This window comes from Andrena cerasifolii, chromosome 4, assembly GCF_050908995.1.
Source record: "Andrena cerasifolii isolate SP2316 chromosome 4, iyAndCera1_principal, whole genome shotgun sequence".
Classification (NCBI taxonomy): domain Eukaryota; kingdom Metazoa; phylum Arthropoda; class Insecta; order Hymenoptera; family Andrenidae; genus Andrena; species Andrena cerasifolii.
Genome location: NC_135121.1, coordinates 16469924 through 16485237, shown reverse-complemented (window position 1 = coordinate 16485237; position 15314 = coordinate 16469924). Strand labels below are relative to the sequence as shown.

The window sequence follows — 15314 nt, the reverse complement described above, 5'->3', positions numbered from 1 at the left end:
ATTCACTCGGACAATTATCTTAGACAAATATTTATTCAATAGTTTGAGTAATGCATACAAATGGTTTGAATAAAACGCAAGGAACTTTTTTAAAAGCCTCTTCAATGATACGTCTGTAGCGTCATATGTAATGCATATTTGTGACTAAACAAACATGTTTTTTTTAAAGCTTATGATGTTGATAAACTTTCAAAGAACAAGTCTCGGCATCAATTTATTTCTTTGTAATTAAATTAAATAGAAATGGTTCATTTTCGACGAGAACGACTACCCTTAATTTCACGTAAAATACATTCAGAGAACATTAACAAGCTGAAAAAAGTAGAAACACTAGCGATGACAGAAATACATTATAAATACGACCTTACCTTTCATTTTACGTCCTTCTTCGTCAGGCCTGTCGCAAAACTATCTCGCTTCTATTTACCCAATATTTCGCAACAAAGATTAGACTGATTTCAAAGGTTGGTAGAATGGCTGCTTTTCCTAAATAATACCAAATGTTTGAACAATGATTTGTAATAATCTAGCCGCAGTGTTGTCCTCTTCGTTTTATTCAGAAAATTGTAATCCTGAAAATTGGAAGTTGCATGTCCGCGCGGACATAGATTAATTAGTCCGATACCGTGCAATTAAATCGACATCACCGTATTCCGCAACGACGGCGTCTCATCTGCATAATCTGTAAATGATAACGTCGCCGAAGGAAAAAGGAGTGAGTTCCCCGGGTGATGAACTTTTTACCAGTTCTTACCGTCGACGCTCGCTTCTCCAGGCACGAGCTCTTGTGTATCTAAAATCTAAACTAACAGGGGAAGGTCCTAAACGGGTAACTTGCGAAAATGATGAAACGGGAGTTTGAGCAGTGCCTAATAAAGAATTATTTAAACAACGGATCGAATAAAAGTTGAATAGTATAAATTCTTAGAATTGTTTAAACCAGTGGTCATTTGTAATATTAAGATAAGCCTGTTCAAAAGAAACAACTTTTTTCAATGTATAAATTCTTTTATATTTCCTGCTGTTTGGACAGAAAAAGATACAAAATAAGAAAACAACTCAGGGATTGAGTTCGGCAGTTTACAATGAGTTCGAACAACGAACAAAAAATAGGGTATTATTGTGATACCCTGTATAGAGTCCCAAAATTACATCACTTCTGGATTTATCGACTTCGTGATCATCCTCGGTCTATGCTTAGACAGAGGAAAATTAGAACAATTATTTTTTTCACAATACTGCTTATCATTTTTTTTTTATAAAAATACAGATAAATCCGAATGTCAGCAAAGGGAATAGAATGATTATCATTCAATATTATAAGAATTTCGGACGAGAGATTTGCAGTCTTCTTATTTTCTATCGTAAAATACATATTTGGAGCTTAGGTGAAAATCGTAGTCGTCGGGTAATTGTATCCATGGCATCCACGTTCCATTGAAATGTTCTGGATAGGAAGCTGGATCCACTGGTTTGTTCGTTTGATGCATCAACACTGTATTGTACTCCTCGATATAGCGAGTCAATTCGTCGACGATCTGTAAATGAAGCAATTTATCAAGGAAGAAAATGTCGTTCTTAAATCTTGAACACGAGATACAAGAAATCTGGCATGAAATAATAGACATTTCTGTTTGTTACATCTACACAATGAGAAAATAAGAAATTAACAAATGAAAGGAGATAATATTTGCTGATTTTTAGGTAAATATTTGATCGATGGAGCTGATCTACTATTCGTAGCAAACAGAATAATTAAATGCAACTATCGAAGATAAAGGAAAGAATGTGTTCTGATTGAAAAATAAGAAACTCTTGAAGAAATGTAAAAAAAAATTCGTAAAAAATTTCAGTACTTCACTGATGACGAGTTATAAGCTCTTGCCCAGTTTATGGTATCCATTTTCATCGACTGTTTATTCTACTCAAACAACTTTATCAACAAAGCAACGTTATCAACTTTATAATATCATTTTATGTGTTGCGTAAAAGATTCAAATTTGCTGCATTAATTTTAATGGAAACAATAAATTCTGCAAAGCATTGCGACACAATGATCAGGGATCTCCATAAATGACTGGCTTTCCCTCAAGACACAAAACTTTATAATTAAATCAATAGCCATACGAATAAAACTGATAAATTAAAAAAGGCTCCACGTACGTTTGGATATGCAGAAGACAAGTCCGTGGTCTCGCAGGGATCACTGTAAACGTTAAACAGACACCTGTCCAAGCACTTTGGGTAATCGGTGAAATTCTCACAAATCACTCTGGATTCTTCACGAAGATTAATTATTTTCTGAACGCTTAACGCAGACTCCGATATCCTAGCAATCGCGGATGCTGTAGGCGATTGCAAAACAGTCGACACATTGTACTCTGGGTAAGATTCGTTCGTGCCACTATCTCCATAATAATCACCGTACAGTAGCTGCGCTCCTTTACAAAAACAATTGTCAAATGAGGCACAAAATGATAAATTAAAAGCGCATGCGGAGAGAAGCCACAAGCAAAGATTCTCTGGCTTATTACTATAGAGCTGTTACAGTTTGTTACTTCTTAATATATAAAAAGCAGGAAGTGTTTGTGTGTTTGTCTGTCGGCTAATAACTTTCGAACAGTAAACTCTGGAGTCACGAAATGTACCCCAGCTCATTACGCACAGCTAATCCAGATGAATGTGACTATTTTCACCAAAAATAAATAAATGAAAAAAGTTTTCTTTTATAAAATCAGAATCTAACTTTCGGGCGAAGCCAAGTAGTAAAGCTAGTAAACAATATAGGTAACAGTACCTGTAGTAGTACGAGGGGAGTGCATATGGTGTGGGTCACCCATTAAGTTAAAATACATATTGTTAGTTTATACTTCGAAAATTTCTGACCATTTTTTTCAAAACACCCTGTATGTATCTTTATGTTCAAAAGTAAACTAAATATGTGTTTACATATCAATTGCGGAGGTAATTGAATTTAATTTGATCGTATTAGAAAATCAAATAGCAGGGAACCTTGCTTATTGGCTTCCCCTGTATTTCGATTACCATTGATCAGTTTATATTTTCCGATTAAAGCTCCCGAACTATGTTCGACTTCGTCAATATTCAACAGCACGCCCGTCCTTTTTGTCTCCCTTTCGGAAACGATGGTCGACCATTGATCGATGCCATCCAGATTCTCCTCCAAATCCTCCAGATTACCACCTGCGGCTGAGTAGAACGTTGGCAACCAATCAGTTACGTGAATCAACTGATTAGACACTCGGGAACGGTTCTCTATCAATGGCGAATAAATGCACGCTGCTCCGCGGACTCCGCCCTCGAACAGGGTGAATTTTAACTGAAAATCAGAGTATTTTGTGTTCTCAGAGTGAAGAATAATGTCGAAGGAATTTGCTTCCGGAATTTTAACAGTAAACTGTTTTATTCAGTTCGGATAAACGTCACTTATTATTCAATTAATAAGTTGATTTATTCGACAACTGGTGTATTTTATGCAGGCTGAGCTGATTAACTTGCAAGTGTGATATTTGTCAAGAAAATGGTTAATTGGATAAAATAATGGTTAATTGGATTTGTTGGATAGTTTTTGTAATTTTGATTGAATTTTTTTTTTTTTAAAAAGAAGGAATAATAAGTACAGAAACGGAACTTAAAATCTTGGAAAATATTTATAAAGAAAATATTTTTCTTACTCTCGTCTTTCAAAGTCGTTGTTCCGTTTTCGCAAACTCAAACGCAACGAAATATTCAGAAGCGAGCTTTTAAATATTCCACTCTATAAAATAGTGTAATTTATTAAATATCTCTGTCACTCTGAAAGATGTGGACATTTTGTGAAGATAAAACCCCCTGATTTGAACTTCCCTACCGATAAAAATTATTAAATAAATAATTAAATGGATTATCTTTATTCGTCGGATAAATTCTCATCGGATAAACTTATTCATTCGTTGCTCCTCGACTAAAGATAACCTCGATTATTCGAGCTTCGAATACCGAATGAAAATTTTTATTTAGACAAACTTTTTGCCCAACTCTGCTAGAGAGTTATGAAATAATTAAGAACAGTTCTAATAAACCAGTAATATTCTACAATTCTCTAATATAAATTTTCCACAAGCTCAACCCTGATTATACTATAACAGAAGTAAGCCCAAACTTCTTGAACACCCAATATAATTTCATTTTTTCCCATATTTCTATATCTTCAAAAAGAATCCAAGGAACACCAGTATTTATGTGTTTCTTTCTAAACCCCCCACCCTGTATATTCGAAAAAATATATTCAACAATAAACTTTCATTACCCCTCGCAGAGGGTAGTTTGACCCATAGTTCTCCAACAGTCCTACAGTCTGCGCTCCGTTGTCCGACATGAAAACAATAATCGAGTTCTCCAACATCTCTGCATCCCTCAACGCCTCCACCACTTTGCCAACCGATTCGTCTAAAGCAGCGAGCACCCCTGAAAGCAGAGCATCGTATCTTATGCAACGACACTTCTGAATATCTGTAATATAAATATACCAAGCAATAGTGAAGTGTGTGGGGTTTAAAAGGGGTTGGAGAATAAAAGAAGTGAGAGAACTTTGCCTGCCAAGGACATGCTTCGATACTAGATCGCCAGTCAACCTCCAATCTAGTCGTCGCTACGAATCCCTCGTCTAAACTTCTCTCTCTGGAGTAGGTATTCTTGGAGTAATTCTTTAATCCATAAATTCTTTAATTCTTTTCCATTTTCTGGTCGGGCATGCGCATTAGAGACCTCACAATTGCTCGGTACACCTATAATACAGTCGGTACATGAGAAGAAGAGTGCAATCGAACTGTGTACGTTATAAACCTGCAAACTTTCTCCTGTTAAAGTCCTGGATATAACCAAACGTGTCATTCGTTTCGTTCGGGTCGCGTACTTCCATTACAGCTTCATCGTCGCTGGAATGAACAGCGAGGTGGGCCAATTGAAGATAAAGGGGCTTCTCGCGATCGTGCTTCGCGATCACACTCTCCGCCTTCTCCGTTATGAGGTCGGTCATGTACCGATAATCGTGCGCTGCGGACACTTTTCCGGGGACGTCGTCGTGTAAATCTTTTCCAGTTTCATTCTGCGAGGAATTAATTATTATTAAAAATTACGTTAAATGTCACATTAGAATTCTTCTGCTTTTAAGCCTTCGTTCGAGAATGAATCGAGAATGCGAAGCAAATATTTCTTTCGTAATTTTCTGCTAAAAGTTCAAACAAATATTTTCGAAAATTAAATATAACGTAGTTCACGCGAAGTTAGAGGGGATGCAAGCCATCATTCTGCTGGTTTTGAATTTGTTTAAAAAATACAGGCCGGAAATTTGCCATTTCTGATTATTATCACGGAGTCTATAAAGAACGCACGTCGCTCTGTCGGAATGATAAAGTATTTCATTTTCTTTACTCTCACTATTTACTAAGCCGAGCAATTTTTTTATTAATTTTTGTATTTATGTGGTATTTAGTAAGACGACAAGGGTGCACTATTTTACCTGTGGAGGCTAAATAATTGTTTCATAATTTTCTGCTAAAATTTCAAACAAATCTTTTCGAAAATTGGTCACTTTCTGCTCTATCGTATCGATGAAATTTAAATATAACGTAGTTGACGCGAAGTTAGAGGGGGTGCAAGCCACTATTCCGCTGGTTTTGAATTTGTTTAAAAAATACAGGCCGGAAATTTGCCACTTCTGATTATTATCACGGAGTCTATAAAGAACGCACGTCGCTCTGTCGGAATGATGAAGTATTTCATTTTCTTTACTCTCACTATTTATTAAGCCGAGGCCTGTGGAGGCTAAATACTTTCATTTTCTTTACTCTCACTATTTACTAAAGCGAGCAAAATTTTTTTTATTAATTTTTGTATTTATGTGGTATTTAGTAAGACGACAAGGGTGCACTATTTTACCTGTGGAGGCTAAATAATTGTTTCATAATTTTCTGCTAAAATTTCAAACAAATCTTTTCGAAAATTGGTCACTTTCTGCTCTATCGTATCGATGAAATTTAAATATAACGTAGTTGACGCGAAGTTAGAGGGGGTGCAAGCCACTATTCCGCTGGTTTTGAATTTGTTTAAAAAATACAGGCCGGAAATTTGCCATTTCTGATTATTATCACGGAGTCTATAAAGAACGCACTTCGCTCTGTCGGAATGATGAAGTATTTCATTTTCTTTACTCTCACTATTTACTAAAGCGAGCAAATTTTTTTTATTAATTTTTGTATTTATGTGGTATTTAGTAAGACGACAAGGGTGCACTATTTTACCTGTGGAGGCTAAATAAATTTGCTAAAAATTTAGTTCACCACCCTACCAGCCTTACGCCCCTCCCTCAAGGCCAGCATATTCATAAATAAAGTTTTATTGCGAGGAAACAAGTAACTTCACCCGGATTTAAAAAAAGTACGACTCACATTCTGCCCGACGGTGTGATTGTAATACGCAATGTAACCATTGTAGTATCCGAAGAAGGTGTCAAAGCCGCGATAGGTCGGTGTGTGATAGTCGCTGTAATATCCGACGTGCCATTTTCCCACGAGGTGAGTGGCGTATCCCAATTTCTGCAGATATTCTGGCAGAAGAGTGTTATTCAAGGGTATTGCGCGGGGCTCGCCTGCCTTGAGGGGGAAGCCTTGCATGCCTGTAGTAAAATAATAATAAAGATACAACTTTATTACACCACACAAAAAGTACGGTACAGGAAACCATTTAAAAAAAAAAAAAAGCGGAAAGAAAGTAGTATAAAGGAGATGATTCGACAAAGGTAGATCACCTACGCTGTTATTAACCTTTCGTGGTCACACGGGGTGTATCGCACCCCGGGATATGTATTTGCCAATATTTTTGTAAATTTTTAGACCTTAATAATAAAATTTTAAAATTTGGCGAATTTTGACAAAAGAAATCGCGTTTATCTAAAACTATTTTTTTTAAATACAATTTTCAACATATAAAAATTGGCATTTCTGGAAAAAAGAGTATTACAACACGATTGTATGATTATTACGAATGCACAATTATCACTGAAAAGTTAAAAGATTCCAAAATACGAGAATAGTAACTCAAAAATGTGACCAATTTGTAATAGAGTGTGGGCAATTTGTGATTATACGAAAATGTTGTGACCACGGAGGGTTAAAGTGTTAATGTACAAAGTCGACTTAAGGGGGTGCTCTAGTGTAACTGCCCGTTTTTCAACGCTATCTTTGAGAATTTATTTAATAAAATACAATAAGGTTATACATCTGGCGTTTTGCCTGCATATTAAGGTATGTTTGAAGTAATACCCAGAATTTTTTCGAACTTTTTTATCGCACATATACATAGATATAGTCGTCGGTGGCGAAAGCTTCTTCAAACAAATTTTTCCCGACAACCGTTAGTGTGGGAACTGTTCTAGTGCTCCAAAATGGAAAAACTAAGGTCCATTTTCTTTATTATGTTTGTATAAGATATGGTTGGAACCATAGAGGCCCCTAACAATAAAAATTTGCAGAATGACAGCAGTTTAAAAAAATGCCCCTTTTTTACTGATAAATTCAGCATTTTCGTTCTGTAGAATTAATTTTACACAATATAGAGACTCGTCCATGGTTCCAACCATAGCAACTAACATAACAAAGAAAATGAACCTTAGTTTTTCCATTTTGGAGTACTAGAACAGTTCTCACACCAACCCCCTTCGGTAAAGATTTTTTTTGAAGAAGTTTGTGCCATCGACTATATTTATGTATATGCGCAATAAACTGGATCAAAAAAATTCTGAGTATTACTTTATACCTACCTTAATGTGCAGGCAAAGCGCCAGATAGTATAAACTTATAGTTTTTTTAAAATAAATTCTCGACGATGGCGTTGAAAACGGGCAGTACACTAGACTACCCCCTTAAAGCAGAAAATAAATGATTTAATAGTTACGAATTCAATTAATCATTCTTATTTATAAAAGTTAACAGTTTCGTTCGATCGCTGTGCAAATGTTATCACTCGCTACCCACGGAATCACCAAACGAGAGTGATAATATAGTCTCGAATAATATATTCGCAGCAATTTCAATAATGCTGAACTGCGACCTTGGTGCACATTCACGCGGAAAGGCCTATCGCCAGTTTGCTCGAGCATTGTTCGCACATTCGGTAAGAAAAGGATCAGCGTGAAAGCCGGAGCGAGTGTCGTTATCGTGAATCGCGTTGAAAGCCTACCTGTTCGAATAGGATAACGTCCAGTAAGAAAAGCTGTCCTTGATGGTGTACATATCGGCAGAACGTAATGGCGCTGGAGTATCACGCCGTTGTAAGCCAGAGCATCTATATTTGGCGTAGGTACTTGATTGGCCCCGTGGAAGCTCACGTCGTTCCAACCCTCGATTAAAAAATTCGGATCGTTTAGCGGCAAACAATTAAATAAACAACTGAGGACCTTGCTGCCCCATCTTTACCAACTTGGAGTAAATTAGAAAAAAAACTGTTTATAAAATTATTGCTTTGACATTAAAAAGAGAACGCTAATTGAAAAATATATATTTTCACACAATAAGTAGTAATTATTGAGTCGATAAGTTTTATTTCTATTTTTGGCGAAAGAACATAATAAAAATATTAATATTAGATAATATTTCTATTTTTATTTATTTCCTCGAAATCGCTGTTTTACGTATATTGCACGTTATAGATTTTAATGTAAAGACGATATTAGTTTTCTTCTATATTTTATGCTGAATTGAATGAAAATCGTTAAGGTATAAAATGTGACTGTTTTTGAGCTAGGAACACTGAATTTTTAACAATTTTTTTTTGTTTAAATAAATTCTGCGTATTTAGCAATTTATCTTTTTAAAAAGTCAATTGAAATTTCAATATGCAAATTTTTAGCGCTCGATGATGATTTTGTAAAATAATTTCAACCTAATTGCTTAAAATGAAGAGAGTTCGCTTTTCGATTTTTAATATCTACTACTATAAACAAATGTAAATTGTAAGGAGTTTAAAAAGATAAAAAGTGTGCAAGTGGAACAAGGCTTACGTAATTGGGGTCAAGTTTAATGCATTCTAGTTGTTGTATGACTCAAAGTTACGAGCATCGATTGAAAACGCTACATCCATAATTAATGTTATCGACTTCTCAAATCTTCGTGCAGTTAGATTTACACGAAAAATTCGGTTAATTAAGAACGGCAATAGAGACTAAATTAATCTGTATAGTAAATTACCATTAAAAATTCTCCATAGAGAAGAAACTGCAAATATAATAAATTCTTATATATATATATATATATATAGATTATATAATCTGAATATTTATTTCAATTCTTAGCCAACGAAACATTGCCATTAGAGCTTTATTGCTGTGCTTATTAAAGCAGATTATTAAGGCACGCAGGAATTCTTGAAGATTTTTCCGGACAATGACTCACTGAAGCTCGATCCCCAATAAAAAATTATTATCAACATGCGGAGGTAGCACTAACAGCTTAGTAAACAATATTAACTAAAACTCACGTAGTATTTCATTTCCAGTCTGTTAACTTCGTGAAACTTTCCATCGTTTCTTATACAGTGTTCAACTGATTATTTTCGACCACCAAAGTGGCTTAGAAAATTAATTAATATTTTCTAACTCGATATCAAAATCTAACTCGAATCTATGCACTTTAAATTATAATTTAATTGTGAATATATATGAAAATAATTATAAGTTAAAATATACTTGAAAAGATCATAATAATTAAGCTACCACGTTCTCAAAGTAATCTTCCCAGAAACTAATAAAAACGAATAAAAACAATTAATTAGAACTATTTAAATTAAGTAGTTAAAAAATTTGAAGACTTATAATCATTCCTAGAACAAATACAGTTTTTTAAATATAGTTTAGGAAACTTATCATTCAGCAATAGTATGCTTTTGCTTTTATAAATAGTCTTTTAACTTATTCGAATCTTTTAATAATGCAAGTATTTACTTTTAAAAGTTCCACATTTATATTCTCAATTCTTAATTGATATATACATATACAATTCATTTTTCATTCGAACCATTACTTACGACCAAAATCTCAGATACATTTACTTAGAAAATGTTAGATAATATTTACTCTAAATTCTTCATAGCCTCACCAACCCTTCCCTCCTGTTTCGCTTCAGCAGCGAATCAAAGATTACGTGGAACATGTTCGATATTACGTATAACGTATACCTGCGGCTGTTTAGTTCGCTACAGGAAATCTGCAAAAACTCCTGAAGCAATCCAGTCCAACTTAAGCATCAGTAGATTGTGCAACAATCTCTACCTTTCATTCCTTACACAAGTTATTATCTAATCGATAAGGAAGAGAAGGATTTCAGTTACTTCCCCGGAAATTCTGCCCGCATATCCGATTAATGCTTTAATCACGTGCAGTCATTAGACGGAAACAAATTAGACGGAAACACCCTTATTAGTACGTAATGTTTGATATTCTCAACTTTCCTTTCTTACGTGAGGGCGTCAATTCTTAAACGACCGAGCGGTTCAATCTAATTTTCTCACGCGACGCTTAACGAATTAAAAAGGATCATTGTAATTTTTACATATAATTAGAGTTATTACGCAAGAATCAAGATTGTTTTGGGTCTACGAGCTATACAGGTTGCCCGATCCGGATGTGACACTTTGGAGAGACTGGTTCGAAAAAAAATGAGACGGAATTCCATTAAATTTACCATGTATTACAAAACTGAGCAAAAGGAAAAGCAAAAGGTGGTAAAAAATGGGGATTTCCATTAAATTTACCATGTATTACAAAAATGAGCAAAAGGAAAAGCAAAAGGTGGTAAAAAATGGGGATTTCCATTAAATTTACCATGTATTACAAAAATGAGCAAAAGGAAAAGCAAAAGGTGGTAAAAAATGGGGATTTCCATTAAATTTACCATGTATTACAAAAATGAGCTAAAGGAAAAGCAAAAGGTGGTAAAAAATGGGGATTTCCATTAAATTTACCATGTATTACAAAAATGAGCAAAAGGAAAAGCAAAAGGTGGTAAAAAATGGGGAATCCACGTGTGTTTATACAAAGTCGTAGGCGACTACCAGTATAAGCTTTCCAGTTGCGGGGGTTGGAAATTGGCAACAGTTGGTTTTATTCCGGATGTTAGATACTTTTCATGCTAAGTTGGACGATAATTGATCGAGGGTAAACCCGTAACACCTTATTTAATTGTGAAAGAAGGTAACAGCCTTACGAGATCATCTGCTACGATAACGATTATGTTTGGCCGCTGCACCTTCGGCTGTTTCTTGGAATGCAGTTCCTCTGACAGCGCGTAGTATAGACACCCCGCAAGGAGAGCCAGGGATAACAGAAGGAGCGCGGCAGCCTTCGCCATGACCATCATGATTTTCCTTTATTTAGACGATTATTATTCCACGTCGACAGTCTTCATTCTTGATGAAATGGCCCCAGCAAATGCCACTTCTCTCGCAGATGATCCTTAATTCAGGAACCGTTTAATCCTCGACCAAGATATTTATATCAGCATGCTGAGGTTCAAAAGAAATATCCGCACTAATTCACATCCAACGGAGTTGACCGCCAAAAAATTGGTATCTACAGGAATTGAATTTTAAAAGGATTTAAATCTAGAACACTTGTGTCCACGTGAATCGATATCTAAGATGTTTGATACCCCGCGAATTGATATTTAAAAAGATCGATATCGACGCCAATTGGTATCTGAGAAGATTGGCATTGATATCGACGCGAATTGAAACCAAGATAATTGTAATCCCCACGAATTGAATCCAAGGCGATTGATGTTCTTAAGAATTGATATCAAAAGGGAATGATTTCCTTGAGAATGGGGTTTCAAAGGAATTGGTATCCACGCGAATTGAATCCAAAATAATGGATATCCGCACGAATTGAATCCGAAGCAATTGATATTCTCGCGAATTGATATCTAAAGGAACCTGTTATTAAAAAGGAAGTGATTACTTAAAAGTTCCAATCCACGCGAATTGCTTTTCAAAAGAATTGCTGTGCGCGCGTATTGAAAAAAGAAATGACATTCGCGCGAATTGAAACCGAAGCAATTGGTATGCGCAACATTTAATTGCAAAACAGTTGACATTCACGCGAACTCAATCCAGAACGATTAATATCCAGAGGAACTGTTAGAAAAGAAATTGACAACCACGCGAATTGAAACCAGAGCAATTGGCATGCAGAAAATTGAAGTGCAAAAGAATTGATATCCACGCGAACTAATTAAAAAACAATTGTTATCCACAGGAATTGTTACAACAAAAAAAATCCGCACGAATTGAAATCTAAACAACTGATATCCACCAAGTTCGCGGTCAGGTGAAGTGTACGGAAAGATTGCAGAAATTCTCAGAAAGAAAAAAAGTAAACCTTGCACTGCACGTGGCCACAATCTCTACACGGTGCTACCGATAAGTGTATCAGCTACTCGAAAACAACTGGCTTAACGCCCAGAACCCTACTGCACCGTGCAACCTATACCTTGCCTGCTTTATAACACCAGTGGAGAAAGTATTACCCAGGATGATACTATCTATCATCGCCAACACTTGGCTAACCATTCGACATGGAAGGTTACGCTACTGAGACTATCCACGGCGTATCTACACTTGCGTTCCTCAAGGGACAGCGCGAATACGTTTCCTTGCTCGGCGAAAAACACTCTGCCGTTTTAATTCCCCGATAACGCGCGCTATTTGCTTAACATTCGCGAGCACGCCGCTCGAAGCGAATCCGACAGGTGCTACGAAGGGTAGCCTCGCTCAGCTGACCCACGGAAACATCTTCAGTATGATTGCTAGGGTGGGCGAATAAGGGATCGGACAGAATTCGAGGATTCGACCTCGAAATTTGGCACTTTTTAACATTATCTGTGACACACTTTAAGCCAAGGTCACAAGGGAGTGCGTGAGGGTCTGGTCACTGATAAGGCTCAAATTTTGCATGTAATTAGTGCGCACCGTGTATAATTATGTGAAATGTTTGTGAGAAGAAAAAAATATAAAGAAAACTATATAGATAATCTATATTAATATATATCTATATATATATATATAAATTATTTATATACCTATAAATATAAAGAAAACTATATAGATAATCTATAGGTATATAAATAATTTATATATATATATATATAGATATATATATTAATATTTATATAATTTAATATATATATATATAGTTATATAATTAAATGCCGGCCTAACTATTTTTTATTCAATCAAATGAACTAAAATTACACTCTAACAACGTAAAAATTTAATAAAAATATAGAAAATATAAAAATTCTCCGTACATCCTAAAATCTAGAATCCTCCACCTAGATTAGATACAGGTTACAAATGCAACCAGAAATCTAGAATCCTCCACCTAGATTTAAGTACAGGTTACAAATGCAACCAGAAACCGACTTCAAAGAAATAAAAATGCACTAAAATGTAAAATATAATTTTTTTTTCACTTATTTAATCCACGACTCTCAATTTTTCTATGTCAGCGCCTCGTCATTTGCACTGTGTAAATCCGGCGTCGACTTAAAAAATGTTGCGAATCTTAGATTAAATTAGTGATAAAATTACTTTCTACTTTTCAGTGCATTTTTATTTTTTTGAAGGGGGTTGTAATTTTTCTTTAAATTTTCTTACTGTTTGCTTTTTAGTTATTTAAGTTACATAACTACATTTATGTAAGAAAATGTGGGTGGACCTAGACGAAAAGATCTGCTAGTTTAGTTAGCTACCTACGCGAAAAGTTTGCTAGAAACGGAGGATTACAAAAATAAGAGACTCGACAAAGTGAGAATAGGGATGTCTCAAATTCGTTATATGGGGTCTACAACTCAACGCGCGGAAATACTCAAAATGCGAGGATGCATGATATACAAATTATGTAATTAGGCGAAGTTTGAATTAACCAGCACTGGCAAAGTATTGAGCCAATATTGATGCAGTGTTGGAAGGGACCACCGGAGCACCCCCCTCTTTCGAATGAAAAAAAAATCATCCAATTCAATTTTCATCCAGTAAATTTAATTTTCGAAAATAAAAAAGGTTGAGTAGGCTATCATACGAGTTTCAGGCGTTACTAAGGCCCCACTAAAATTTTGCATAGAATGCTTACTTAATTCTATAAATCGGTGGCCCAAACTTTATGGTACAGTCTTTTCACAGAAAACACTTTTGTAGCTCCCAAATGATATTTCGGATATACCGGTTAAGATCGAAAGATTGAATAAATGTTTCATTAGCGTTTGCGATACCTGTTGCTCGGTAAATAAAGATCTCTCAATTATACGGCTTTATCGATCGTATGTATCAAATAAGGCCGAAGTCCTCTTAAGTTCCTCCCACGATAATGAGTCAAAAGTATGAATTTTACGCATACGCTATAACGTATATACATTAGCGGTGGCTCTTATTTACTCTTGGTAAATTTTTTTTCAAGATTTTCTTCGGGGCACCCTCCAGAATAGTTCCAAATAATTAAAAAAAAATCCGTGTAAAATTGGAGCTCGATCGGAAAACGCAAAGTCGATTTTAGGTAATATCCTCCAAGTTATTGATTAAATAAAAAAATATGTCAAACAAAAGTTGTAGATCCGGACAAGGAACATCTTTTATGTTATATTACTTTTTCTCATGCGACAAGCGGTTTTCGAAAAAAGTCCGAAAAACTAAAAACAAAAACACTTTATCCTCAAAATTTGAAAGTTTAAATGCTTCTAGAACACTTTTTATTTATGAAGGTGAAAAAAAATGGAATTTTTATTTTCCAGGACTATTTTTTAAACATTTAAGGGGGGTATATACCGAAATATGCGAAAAAGATAAAAAAAAATTTCTTATTTTCAGTGTTTGATATGTCACGAATGTTTCCTGCAAATTTGGGACCGAAATTCGCAAAAATATCGAAGATATAGACGTAATTGAAAAACTGTTGAGATACCTACCTCGCAAAGTGTTCATTTATACTCCTTTATACTTATTACATTAATAATGGAAGAAATCAATTTGTATAAAAAAAATACATATGATCGCATTTAAATAATTGCAATGACACTTTGTAGATGCATTTCTACTATTATGAAAAATATACTCTCGAACATCAGCATTGGAAATACAACATTCTGCAACACTCTTTCAACTATCATTAATTAAATTATTCAATTATCGTTCAAAATGAATGTGAATTATTAAATTGGGCCTCTCTATGATTTTAACGGTGCAGCAGAGCGGTATTTTAATACCGTTTA

General features: G+C 35.0%; 1 protein-coding gene across 4 annotated transcripts; it reads right to left on the bottom strand.

The window, feature by feature from the left end:
- Positions 1-1221: 1221 nt before the first annotated feature.
- Positions 1222-12668, bottom strand: LOC143367670 (arylsulfatase B). 4 transcript variants are annotated; one of them, XM_076809741.1, is made up of 9 exons: positions 12579-12668; positions 11259-11623; positions 8239-8398; positions 6450-6676; positions 4846-5107; positions 4310-4467; positions 3046-3340; positions 2164-2441; positions 1222-1538 (listed from the first exon to the last, which is right to left on the bottom strand). In XM_076809741.1, the coding sequence occupies exons 2-9, from the start codon at positions 11409-11411 to the stop codon at positions 1353-1355; spliced, it is 1719 nt and encodes a 572-aa protein (XP_076665856.1). In that variant the 5' UTR covers positions 11412-11623; positions 12579-12668; the 3' UTR covers positions 1222-1352. The 4 variants fall into 4 exon arrangements, with proteins under 4 accessions (XP_076665856.1, XP_076665855.1, XP_076665854.1 ...); XM_076809740.1 differs by having other exon boundaries at positions 12542-12660; XM_076809739.1 differs by lacking the exon at positions 12579-12668 and adding an exon at positions 12431-12558.
- Positions 12669-15314: the final 2646 nt, after the last annotated feature.

What these genes read in the sequence shown, in the direction of transcription:
- LOC143367670 (XM_076809741.1), bottom strand. Translation starts at nt 11,411, where the DNA reads ATGATGGTCATGGCGAAGGCTGCCGCGCTCCTTCTGTTATCCCTGGCT. An exon ending in TTATCGTAGCAGATGATCTC is followed by an intron (nt 8,399 to 11,258) that starts GTAAGGCTGTTA and finishes TTTTTAATCGAG; the next exon opens with GGTTGGAACGACGTGAGCTT. An exon ending in CAAACTACCCTCTGCGAGGG is followed by an intron (nt 3,341 to 4,309) that starts GTAATGAAAGTT and finishes TCTGATTTTCAG; the next exon opens with TTAAAATTCACCCTGTTCGA.